Genomic DNA, 12,801 nt, shown 5'->3' with positions numbered 1-12,801 from the left:
TTGTGTATGTATGTTCTTTTTTTAAGTTGTTTGAATGTATTAATACACACGCTAACGGTGTGCCTTTTGAAAATAAATAAATAAAGAAATAAACACGTTCGTAAATTGTTTTTAATAGGTATATAATTATAAATTACACAATTACATTATTATTTGTAGTTCACAGAAATATCAACCTAATTTAAAATATATACAGCCGCATTCATCATAACCAATCGCATCATATCGTATGTCATCGAGGTCGTTATTATGCACAGTATGCGTCCATTTTCACTATCGTTCAATGTACCATTGTATGCGGCACTTTCTATAAATGAACTTCACCTTTAATGGTTTGAATTCATAATTAATAATGTATGTTATAATCGCGTGTGTTAGGAATTCCTTTTACACTTACGAATTATTCGTCCAAATCCTCTTTAAAAATATGTCTGATTGCTTAATTATAAATAGATTCAGTAGCAGTAGAGTTCCTTGTGAAAGAGTTCGTCCAGGGAATTACTGCCGTCTTACCTATTTGTGGCCACCAAGCAGTAATGTATGCATAACTGTGTTTCGGATTTGAAGGGCAAGGGTGCTGGTGAAATTACAGGCGCATGGGACTTATCACCATTCTCAAGGTGACAGGCGCAGTGGTAATATCCCTTAGATCTTTGCGATTTAAAACTCTGAGTGGCACTGCAACTGCTATGAACAGGCGTCACGACTTGTTCATCCTGTCACTTGGTATCATATCAAAAAAGTTTCACGAAAAATTCATATTTTTAATTATGTTTCATAAATGTTGAGTATTGCACTACTTACAGGACACAATGTAAATTTTGAACTCGTCATGCGCCCTATAGATACACGGTTTGTAACGCGTATCGTTAGTACTTACTTACCCACCCAACTTTGCTCGTCAATTTTCTCTATAAATAACAGTCTCTTTGCAGCTTCCTTGCCCAACGCATTAGCATAGCAATACAAAAGGGGAACGCTACCAGCATCTTGGGCACCTTTCCGCGGGGACACAATTTTATTCATATAATTTAAAAATCGTACTTTTCCTTTCTAGTATTTAAGCTTTTGTTGTCTTTTTTACCTTCATCATCGCCGTCCACAGCCTGATTTCACCCACTGCTGGGTATAGGCCTCCTGAGGTTTGTGCCATCCACCACTGTCCCATGCTAGCCGCATCCATTGTTACCCCGCGACGCGTACTATATCGTCGACCCACCTTGCTACAGGGCGCCCGATGCTCATAATCGGTCTTCCGTGCGAATCGTCTTAGCATTATAGCATGCCAAGTTCAGGGTCGTTGGGGTTTGGCAGCTGAGCATCTTCCAGTGATTCTTCGCACCCTCTGCCCTGCCGGAACCATGGCCGCTGCAGAACCAGGAAATAGCGGGGCTGCTGGGGACTCAGAGCCGTAGCGTATTAGCACTTATCATAACAATGGGGGTTTAGCCATAAAACGCCGCGCTGGCCAGTGCGTCGTGGCGAGTTTTGCGTCCCTATTTCACCTTATCTGTATATTATCAAAATAAAAATATAATAATAATCTCCTATAATTATATTTAATAACCCACGTATACTTAGATATATTTCTCTCTAAAACAAGAGACATGATTCTATTATTCGCATACAAAACAAAACATATGCAGTACGCGTTGCAATAGTTTTTTTATCAAATTAATTATAACCACAAGACAATAAGAGTAATTGCGTATCCGTTTTGACATGGTAGACATAATAAATTATAAGTGCCTTCATCTCAATGTCACTCAGACTTTAAGCGACTCTAGCGCAATGCGTATGTCAGACGCCCACTTACAACCTTGTCAAAACTAGAGCACTTAATAAACACACTGATAAAATCCTTATGAAGACATTAACATCATTTTTTTTAAAGATGTATATAGATATAGTAGCATGTGACCAAGAGCGGTGTGGGAGAACAGGTCCTTCTCGATTGGGAGATACACAATCACTGTGGCAGCAGCTCGTACCTGTGACTTTAATTTCTAAATTATGTTCATTGTCTCCGCTGTGGCCGAACGGTTACCATTTTTTTCTTTTTTTTTTTATAATGTCAAGTGACGGGACAAGTCGAAGAAGTCGTGCGCATGATGGTAAGCTGTCCATAACACGCCTATATAATACGACTGGCCATAACAATTGCAGTGCCACTCAGAGCTTTAAATCACAAATATCTGAGGGGAAGTTGACTCTTCAAAACGGAACGCAGTAATTATCACATTACTGCTTGACGGCAGTCGAACTGTCATTCTGGTTGGAGGCACTTTGTAAAAATTCAGGTGACAAAATTTGAGAAGCAGACTGTCAGACCTGGACGCGAAACGTGATGCTCTCAAGACTAACACATCTGCAGCCATCTTTTACTACTTTGTCCAGGGTGTAATTACGTGTCGCCACTGTTTACAAACATTTACCAATTAGATTGTCTACTGTAGCCTATACCTAATATCAAAGAGCAAACAACCGTATCTCTAATCCGAAGCCGAAAAAACCGGCTAGGATATACACACACACATCTTGACGGCAAAAAAGGTAAAGTGGCAGTACTTCCCTGGACGAACTCTTTCTCAAGGAGCTTTACTGCTGCTACCATGCTTGTTCATGGGTTCGATTATCGAACCGGGAGAAATATTTGTATGGTCTACATTTATTTCTCTCGTGAGTTTGGGCGTAATTAGTGGTTATCTGTGTGTATGTCCATGGCATCCGACTTAGGGTTTCCTTAGTGGGGGGCTATGAGTGCTTGTAAATATTTAGTAGCAATAGCTCTCGCTAACGGTAACGGTTAACTGTCTCCGTGACCGAACGGTTACCATGCCGAACTGCCACGCAGAGGTCCCAGGTTCGATTCCCGGGCCGGGAGAAATATTTGTATGGCCTACATTTATTTATCTCGTGAGTTTGGGTGTAATTTGTGGTTGTCTATGTGTGTGTCCGCAACACAAGGTTTCCCTAGTGCGGGGCAATATTGAGTATGAGCGTTATAAAGGAAAACTTCATGACAAAAGCTGCACGTAAAAGAAGGTTAAACTCTTGGGAAACGTGAGGAGGCCCTAACTCTCATCGGGCCAGCGTGGCGAACTATGGCTTAAAACGTATAATTAGAGAAGCAATTAATGGCCAGCAATGTCCAGTAGTGAGACATATGTACATATAATGGGTTGGCGATGTTGATGATTGATAAGATGTTTTTTAAACTTTCAGAAATACTTTGTAGAAAATTGCTACATATATTGCTATTGCTAATACTTTGTTGAAAAGCAATACTATACAAGTATCTATGTTGAAAGTAATTGATTAGAATTAATGAGTCTCCACCCAAGATCATTCAAATTTGACAAAATTCGCAATGTCACCTGAGCTACAGACAACTCTCTCGATCAGAGTTTGCTTCTAAATTAAAATTGCCCCCAACTTTATTAAAGAATTTTACCTTTACAGAGTGTATCTAACACAGGAATAAACATATACATTTCTGTGATAAGCATTTTACATGTTTTTCCTTCATTAAGCGCTATTATAAATATAAAAAAAAAACATTCCAAAACTTATTTGCTGCAACTGAAGTTTACTTTTAAAATTTATTTTCGCACCCTTGGTGTAAGAAGACCACATCTGAAAAATGACAACTTTTGAGGAGAAAGATTTAAAGATTGTATGAACGAAATTAGTCGATAACTTTTTTATGCCTAAATAGGAGAGTTACACATTTCCACATTTTTGTAATGTTCATGTGATATAACGTCGGGGATAGTGCAAATCCACGTATGCAATAATGGTAAAAAGCGCGTATTTGCACCAAACCAAATTTCCCACAAGAGGGATTTAACGTTATTACTTTGTTATTTCAATGGCTACGACTTTCATTTTTGCACAGAAAGTATTAATTTATGTTGTTTATGGACTAATAACAATAGATTCCCGTAAATCACCCTAATTTGGTTGCCACGACATTTACACGGATTTAATTGGGCGACTAAATCACCGTAATGGAGAGTCATAATCAAATGCTAGTTACGCGTAATTGCACTATCCCCGACGATAAGCACTTTTGATGATGTAAAAGGACACATTATCGTGGCTTTATAATTTTAGAACTGTATTATTATTTAAAATGGCAAAAATTTTTTAACTTTTTTTTCCTTTTCAGCGTTTTTGGAGCTAATTTGTGATGAAAAATGCTTAACCAAGGATTTCTGCTGCTGGTGAGTAAACTTATTCCCTTTTTAAAATTATGATGCCTCAAAAGTTCGTGGAATTACATTTATTTGCCAAGTCCCAATTCTATAAATTGAATTCATCCCCTAATTTGCCACTCTTAGACGTGGAATATTATTTGAATGGGACTAGCAACGAGGTACCACCTTTAGAACAAAAAAAATCATCAAAATTTGGTTCATATAATAATGTCGGAGTAATTGCGGAAGGGTGCGTCAAATCTGATGAATACGTCGCAAGTGCGCCTGGTTGCAGAAGGCTCGCAAGCTGCACACATTCGTTCGCTTGCCGTTCGCGCACCAGCGCTCGCGCGCTACGTATTTAAATGCATGTATGCAGTACTCATGTAGTATGCGTGCAGCGCTCATGCAGCGCATTCGCGGCGCATTCGCCAGATCTGTACGCACCCTAACGTACACTAGAAAATTATACTGGCGAACTGAGACCCTCCCCCTTTTTCTTTGAAGTTGGTAAAAAATAATTCGTGTTTGTTCGTGAAAAAATAATGTTATTAAGATCAGATTAGGTTCTTTGCTTGAGTTTATAACTTTATGTACATAACTAAGTCACTGAATTATTAATTGTAAGCACTGTGTACTCTCTTAGTTAAAATTATAATCACTTTTACTAAAAGTATAAACGAACCATAAGGCAGAAAATATACACGACACGTCCATAATATGGCAGCGACAAACTTTATTGAATAATTAGTATTTGAGAAAATATTCGTCTACTTTACGTAGCATAGCATCGTACGACGTTTATTAGACTATCTAACAAATAATGTATTTTATCACAATGGCATCTCAAAAACCCCAAATGGGTATAAAAATGGATACCTGTTTTTTATTTTGTTGGCTTATATCATTTTAACTAAATCTATAATGTGTTTCAGTTATAAGAACAGTATAAACCTCAAATTCACTCTAAAATCAATTCTTTTTGACAATGTAGAGAACGTGCGGTATTTAAGGATTATGTCATGTCCATATTCATTCAAACATTGTCTTTCGTGGCTTAAAGCGCTATTTGACTAAGACTAGCCTTCAAGCTGGTCGCCATTGCCATTTAATATCAAGGTGAACTCGATGAGTGTGTGAACTGAATAATTACGCTGGAATAAAACCTTTCGTTAGAAATACTTATTTCAACTTCGCATAGTGTGCAAACCTCTACATTTCTTCATACTATATGAAAGATGAGTAACAACACATAGTTTTGATCTACGTCTTATTTTCTGATGTATTATTTTATGTTATAAGAAATACCAGCAGTCAATATACTTACCTATAACTTCCTTAACATAATAGAGACGTGGTAAACGCGAAAATGTTACTAAAGCTAATATAAAAATAATTTTTATTATTAACTGAAGTTGCGGTCATCCCCGCCATAAGTAAATCACTTTAAAACCAAATGAATGAAATAATGACGTAAGTCGCGAAATACGTTTCAGTCAATCGGAATGTAATATGTCGTTTCAAAGATTCCAATTTATTTCTGCATTAAAACGCAATGAACCAAACGACTGTTAACATTTTATTGCCCATCTACTTGCTTCCTTGTTCCCTATTCTTTTATTTTATATTCGTGATGTAAGACTCAAAATGAATTTCTCTTTTTTGTGTTTAGTCATCACTATATATGGCAATTTATTGGGCGTATACGCGGTAAGCTTCGTTTGTTACACGAATATTTTAATTAACACACAATAACTATAATTTTTTTTTTTTGTATTATTTTGTCTTTTTATAACCAAATTTACATTTTCAGAAATACAACAAGGATGTAGTTTGTGTTATAGACATGGTACGAAAGCAATTAATACATAGTACTTAGTGATATTACCAATCATATTTTCGAATTTCGTATTACTTATAATTTTGTATTTCAAATCCTTTTGTATTTCGTATCCGGTTAATCTCGTCAAAGTACGCGTATTTCTTATGAATAATACGCTTTTAATTCTTACGTCAAAAATTTAACATAAGAATCACGACTTAAATAACAAAAACATGAGTTGTTAAAAAAGCGTAATCTTTTTTTGTGTCATTATAGTTAGATCTTTTATTAAGACGTACATTTCAGGGTGCAGAACCCGTGTGTGCGGCCATGGAATCGCCAAACCGCCGTTTTAGCGCAAGAAGAGACAATATACCACTACATGACCCATACATACCTAGATCTCATTCGTTATTCTACAATTGTTCAGCCCTGCAATGTGAGCCTATACGATTGATTTCCCTCATTCAATTAACGTCTCCAAACACAAACCTCAAAAGTTGTTACAGTCAAGCGGGGCAATTCGAATGTGAACACACAAGGTTCCAGTATTTTAAAACAGTTGACAAATTACTATTTTTAAACAAGAATATACAAAATCGAACATTTTACCTGGTAGATTGTTTAGTCTTCCATGAAGGTGGACGGGTGTGTCATAGAAGAGTAAAAGATGATACACATACGCGTTTAGTTGACTTTGGAACATTAGTCAGACCGAATGAAACCAATGTACTGTCGCAAGAAGAGTTTTTATGCGAAGAAAACGATAACAAAGAAGTTAATTGCGATCTTGATCCATACGTACCATTTCATGAGGGGTTAAAGAAGAAAGAAAGCTATAAAGTAAGGGGAGATGTTATGTTGAAAAGCGGCGCTCACGCGTTGGTGCTTACATATAATTGTATTGATTCTTGGTGCGGCTTTAGTGGCCACGTGCCTATATTGAGGAGAAGCGATTGGTTCGATCGTTACGAGCCTCCGGGAGGCAAAATATTCCGTTGTTATTATGCTAACAGACAACAAGTCTGCAAAATCATCGGTGACAGCTACACTAACTAAATATGTCGCTAATAATGGCCCTAACGATTGGCTTAGTAAATAATGCGAATTTTATTTACTGTGTTTATTATAAACCTATTCAATTAATTAAAGATTAAATCGTTTTCGCTTACAAATTTAAATAGCTTCTATATTAACATAAATATCGAACACTTAGAAAAAAGTCGTTCGATCCGGCCGGATTCGAACCGTCTACGTCTCCTAGAAAATCGTGCCAGACGTTATGCCAACTAAGACACGGAATGAACCAGCGGACCTTACGAATTTTTCTATGTGCTTGTTGTCGGATCTTTCTCTTTGGTTTTTAAAGTGTTTTTGCCGTAGCGTTAATTGTGAGAAATCTATGTAAGTATTTCTTCGCCCAGTTAAGTACCTTTACAGCTACCAGCACCTGGCTAGAGAGTTGTCGCTTTAATGTAATTAAGTTTTTATTGAATGTCAGGAAACATCCTGACATTCAATAAAAACTTAGCTTTTATATTGTTGAAATTTAATATTTACGCTTGGTGATACATAGGTAGTTATGAAATGTATTGACATCATTCGAGCGTGTAAATTATTTCGACTATTGAGTATCAGTACATTATATATGAACAGTATTACAATACGATGTTACCTAACATTTGAGATAAATTAAGATAATGCGTTTTTTGTGTGCGTAATCACTGAATTCGATCTCTTTGGTTGGTAAACGGCCGTGATTAAACTATAGACACTATTAGATATCTACCTACCGCACCTATTTATTCGTAAGTTCAATTACATCAGGTACACATCGACGAACTTACCTTTAATGTAAATTGTGGCGCTAGCATTGCCTTGGTAACAACTTCTAGTTTATTTGACATTTTTCAACATGCACTGGGCGTCGTGGCAATACAGATAAACCAGTTCATCTAGATATACTTTCATTTTCAGATTATTCTGATTTTAGTTTTTACTTTCTTAACTCATAAAGATCTTTAAAATAAAAACAATTTCAAATAAAGATCACAACTTACATTTCATTTTTATTTCAATTATATTACAAAATTGTCATAATTTTCCTCATACGCCATTTATTACAACGACTTTCATAAAAATTTCGTCTGGACTAGTCACACCTGTTTGAAACAATTTGTGGAACAATAGCGCAGTGGGAGTTGTAGCTTATTTCAGTTATTGTCAATATTGTAATACTACAAGAACAACGCGAATAGTCATCATTCATTGCCAAGAAATTGCCTTAAAATTCTAAATATTCTTTCACAGAAATTAAAAATTTCATCGACAGAATGTTTTCTGTTACGAAAAAAAGACTTCTACGTCAATTTCATGATATAATTTATTATAATTTGCAGGGTACTCTTAAATGCATGTAAAAGTAACGTTAAACTAGGTAATTCAGTTTGGAGTAAACGAGAATGAACCTCGGAAGTCTGCCGTTGAAAAAAGATTTTCGCGAGCACAATGCGCATTCTTGTCAGATCGTTAGCACACTGGGAACGCCACACGTTTCTTGATACTCTTACAGATAACCCTTATAATACTACTACATACCTACCGTTATTGTAGGGAGAGATACCATGACACAAACTGTGTTAAGCTTGACACATTGTCAACTTAAGCAAATAATAAAAACTAGGCTACATAGCGCGAAACAAATTAATGTCAGCTACAACAACAAATGGACACTTGCAAACCCCTTTCTTACAACTTTCAAAATGATGTAATGCATATCGAATCCCGTTTCATTGAACTTACAAACTCCTTGGCTATTTTATTTCAAATACGTGTGATTGTATTAGTTTAAAGCGTTTAGGAGGATAGCGTATTCGCCGATTGTTTTTATTTTTGTTCTAATGTAGAGTCAGGTTGAAGGTCGCATAATGCCATTCGAGCTACTTTTTAGTGGAATCTTAACAGGTTGGAAGACACATAAATAACTCTGTCATGTTTCTCTTTTTTGTTTTTAAACGATTATGTTTGAAACATGAGTCAGTGGATTATAATAATTTTGATCTATCGCTCCGAGGTGTAGCTAAAATGATTACACGCGTTGCCGTAGGCGCAGCACATTGCTATAACATAACCATTTAAGGAAATGTATCCTTAAAGTTTCACCAACATATACGTGGGATAACAAAATTGATAAATGGCGTTAAAAAGTTAATTTTTAGACATACTAAAATAATACATTGTTGGTTGTTCATGAATATTTTAATATGATTATACCTGATATTGCTTTATAACATCCACAAGATGTTTAATTATGAAACTACTAATTTACACTTCCAGAAAATCATGCTAAGGTACCGCCTACGTAGAAGCAAAATTATCAAAATGGTGCCAGAGCAAGATTTCTGAGTATGTGGACAATGTTAAAGTAATAAAATGTCGAAATAACTCTCCAAATGATTACAACACTCTTACATAAGATTAAGAGCGCCCTTTACTTTAATCTTTGTTAGTCCTCAGGACACGAAAGTCTTGACCAGGCTTTTACCATCTCTGTGCTCGCGCTCTGTGGCAAGACAAAGAGCGAATGTGGAGCAAGTTTTCAAGCCACTAACTGACGTTGCATAACGCACGCCGTTCTACGTAGGGCTGCCGATAAAAGTTTAGCTCTTCATCGAAAATGTAAAGTACATATGTTTCATTACGTACATACCGTATTTATTCTTTGAATTTTATTCTATATATATTTAAGTACCTATGTAAACGTAGACACTTCATAATTAAATTATCTGAATTAAAATCAATTATAATTTTAGTTTCAAAGTCCTATAAAACATAAAAAGCTAATTCGTTTTATAGGACTTAAAGTGGTTTATTCTATATAATCACAAACTTAATAAACACGTAATTACATTTACGACTTAATTTGTATGGAAATCAAAGTAAGTTCTCATCAATTAAAAATTAAATAGACATATAAATTAGACTTTTTGCTTGATTATAACGGAAACCGCATTCCTCTTAATAATACAATTTTCTTGTTTTTGCTAATGTGGGATTTGTTTCTTTTTCAGAGATGCATAATAAGTTCACTATAAATACAATAACATCCTGGTTATTACTATACTGATAAAATTCATTTATTATTTAAAGTTTGAAGCTTCAATACTCCATTTGTCTCTATTTTCCCGTATTTTGAGTTACATTATACAATTACAGTTTATTATTTGACACATATTTACAGTTAATTAAATAAAGTATGATGAAGCACAAACATTGGAAATATTAATTATGTAGGTACTCGCTCCAATACACGTTTAAATAGGTAAGTAACTTATAAATCCGTCCATTAAATGCCAAATTTTTACAGACCTTATTCAGCTCATTTTAAGTATATTTATTTAAATGTATATATGTATACTTCCTTTATAATCAACAAAGACAAAGATAAATATAAATATTTAAAATGTTTATCAAATTCAAATGTGAAAGTATTAACCCTAACGAATTCACGAGTACGCCAGCGCCGGCGCGCTTGCCAGTTCTCGCTCGCAGTGACCATTGGTATACGCCTACAAATCACAAACGAAACTTGTATCTATAAGTATGAGATATCTATTACACTGACCCAATTTCAAAATCACCGTTTCTCAGAATTTCCACTTCACTAATACTTTATTAGGCAGACTTGCCATATTAATATTCACCAATTACACGTTGTGTAAAAAAAGTTGTGTAAATGCTATAAAATTATGAATGTGACTACACTAATATCTGTCATCATAGTATAAGAATGAATAAAATGAATTAACCACGGTTTAAGTATAGCTTCTGCGTTATTCGTTGGTAATCTATAATTACTAAATTAGTAGGCATATTATGAACGCTGTGCTACTGTCGTATCTGAAGTTTTTAGTACATGCACTTTCGTTTTCGTTTAATCTGTTGCGGCATTTAAAACGATGGTAAAAAATCTGGTATAAAAACTATGGTCCCAAGTGAAACGTTAGTAACGTTAGCAATACAAATTTTACTCAGGGTCACGTGTTTTTAATAAATTTCCAATGGGTGCGCGCACTCTGCCTTCATGTAAAATAGCATGCCATTAAGGCCGAAAACCATCCCCAATCATTTACTTCAAATTTATTGTTACGAAAACCGCAATAATAAAAGAGCGATAGCCACGTTGTGTCGACAGACGTTGGTTCGAGTCAAGTCGTACCGAAGGGTTTTTTAGTGTTTGTAGTGATCTTTCTATCAGTAATGGTAACAAATTAGTGAAGCATTTTCACAAAAAATAGATGAATATCACGGTACTAAAATCATCGTGATAATTCAACAAAATTAAATTATGCAATATAAAATTTGTTTACCTCTAAACGTATTTAAAATTAAAGTTACTTTCAAATTGTTTTTAGAGTGACTTCATTCAGGATCTGTTTAAAGTGCTTCTTAACTGAAACCATTAATTAATCTATTGTAATTACCCGTAATTACAATCAGAGCCAAGGCCAACATTCTTAAATCTCGTTGATTCTTCTGACTGTTTTGGTTTCCTTTGTTGTGACATGTGCCTTCCCAGTTTGGACTATGGTGCGCCCACCTATTGGCAGCAGTTTAAGGTTGGACATTTTTTATAATACGCAACAAGTGAAGGAACGAACAAGTCGTGTGTCTGGTGATAAGCGAAATACCCACCCATAACAGTTGCAGTACCACTCAGAGCTTCCAATTGCAAAGGTCTAAGGAGCAGAGTCCCTTGCGTCTGTAATTTCACCAGCACCCTTACCCTTTAGAGCCGGAACGCAATAATGCTCATATTACTGCTTGGCGGCAGAAATAAGTTTGGTGGCAGAACATCTTTGAACATATCCTTTCACAACGAACTCTACTGCTGCGAAACGTTAATCAAGACCTTTGAATGTTCAAGACCATTGCTCTGTAGCCAAACGTCCAGAGAGACTGTGTGCTCTTAAAGTAGCATTTACTTTCATATCATGTAAAAACAAATATGCGTACTTAAGTTGTGGGTCTGTTCTTAAGTTTGATGAAATACTTAAACAAGGAATGTAAATTACCTTAAACATATTAGCTAATGCGTCCTAAACTTGCACTTAAATCGAGTTGTCGTCCGTATATAAATTGAAAGCGAGGACTATCGATGTCGGTCTAGGTCACTCGATCATTTGCGGGTCAAATTTGAAGAGTCAGCGACGCACTCTTTTGCGTAATGCAACAATATGATACCAATCCAAAATTTATTCTTTACTTAAGTTTTCGCGATTAATATATCTTGGAAGTTAAACTATTTTTTTGGATGTAAAATCGCGTTCCAAATTGGTGTTTTTATAATGTTTTGATCTTTTCGAGTTCTTAGGTTTTCGCGATTGTTACACATAGGAAATGAAACTATTTTTCCGGATTTAAATCGCGTATATTTGTTTTTTCAAACAAAATAAACGATTCGGCCCCTGTACAGGTCCCATGGTCAATGTTGGTTTATTTGAAAAAACAAATATACGCGATTTAAATACGGAAAAATATTTTCATTGCCCATGTTTCAATCTTTGTTGTAATAATTATAACAAATAGTAAACTCCACAATCCACAAAAAAATATTGTGTATAATGGCAGTAAAAGATCATGACATTCAATAAACTTAATAATTACTATTGTTAAAATGACATCTGTAGTCAAGTGATGGCAGCTATAAAGGTACCTTCTCTTAGTGAAGATATAGATTTCTCACAGATGGCGTTACGGCAAAAAAGTCGTTACAAAACA

At 35.3% G+C, this 12,801-nt stretch overlaps 2 protein-coding genes across 2 annotated transcripts in view; both read left to right on the top strand.

Moving 5' to 3' along the window:
- The window catches only part of LOC113236513, a 49,517-nt gene that overhangs the window by 7,582 nt on the left and 29,134 nt on the right, over positions 1-12,801 (top strand). The window contains exon 2 of the mRNA XM_026472620.1: positions 4,172-4,226. Coding sequence (XP_026328405.1) covers positions 4,200-4,226 — 27 coding nt within the window. The 5' untranslated portion in view covers positions 4,172-4,199. The remainder of the gene's footprint in view (positions 1-4,171; positions 4,227-12,801) is intronic.
- LOC113236514 lies at positions 5,787-7,258 on the top strand. Its single transcript, XM_026472621.1, has 3 exons — positions 5,787-5,909; positions 6,013-6,048; positions 6,328-7,258. The coding sequence occupies exons 1-3, from the start codon at positions 5,847-5,849 to the stop codon at positions 7,078-7,080; spliced, it is 852 nt and encodes a 283-aa protein (XP_026328406.1). The 5' UTR covers positions 5,787-5,846; the 3' UTR covers positions 7,081-7,258.

The sequence above is a fragment of the Hyposmocoma kahamanoa genome, unplaced genomic scaffold (assembly GCF_003589595.1).
Source record: "Hyposmocoma kahamanoa isolate Upper Pololo Valley unplaced genomic scaffold, ASM358959v1 92, whole genome shotgun sequence".
In the NCBI taxonomy this organism is placed as follows: Eukaryota; Metazoa; Arthropoda; class Insecta; order Lepidoptera; family Cosmopterigidae; genus Hyposmocoma; species Hyposmocoma kahamanoa.
Note: the sequence above shows the minus strand (reverse complement) of the source record. Positions and strands in the feature narration are given on the sequence as shown.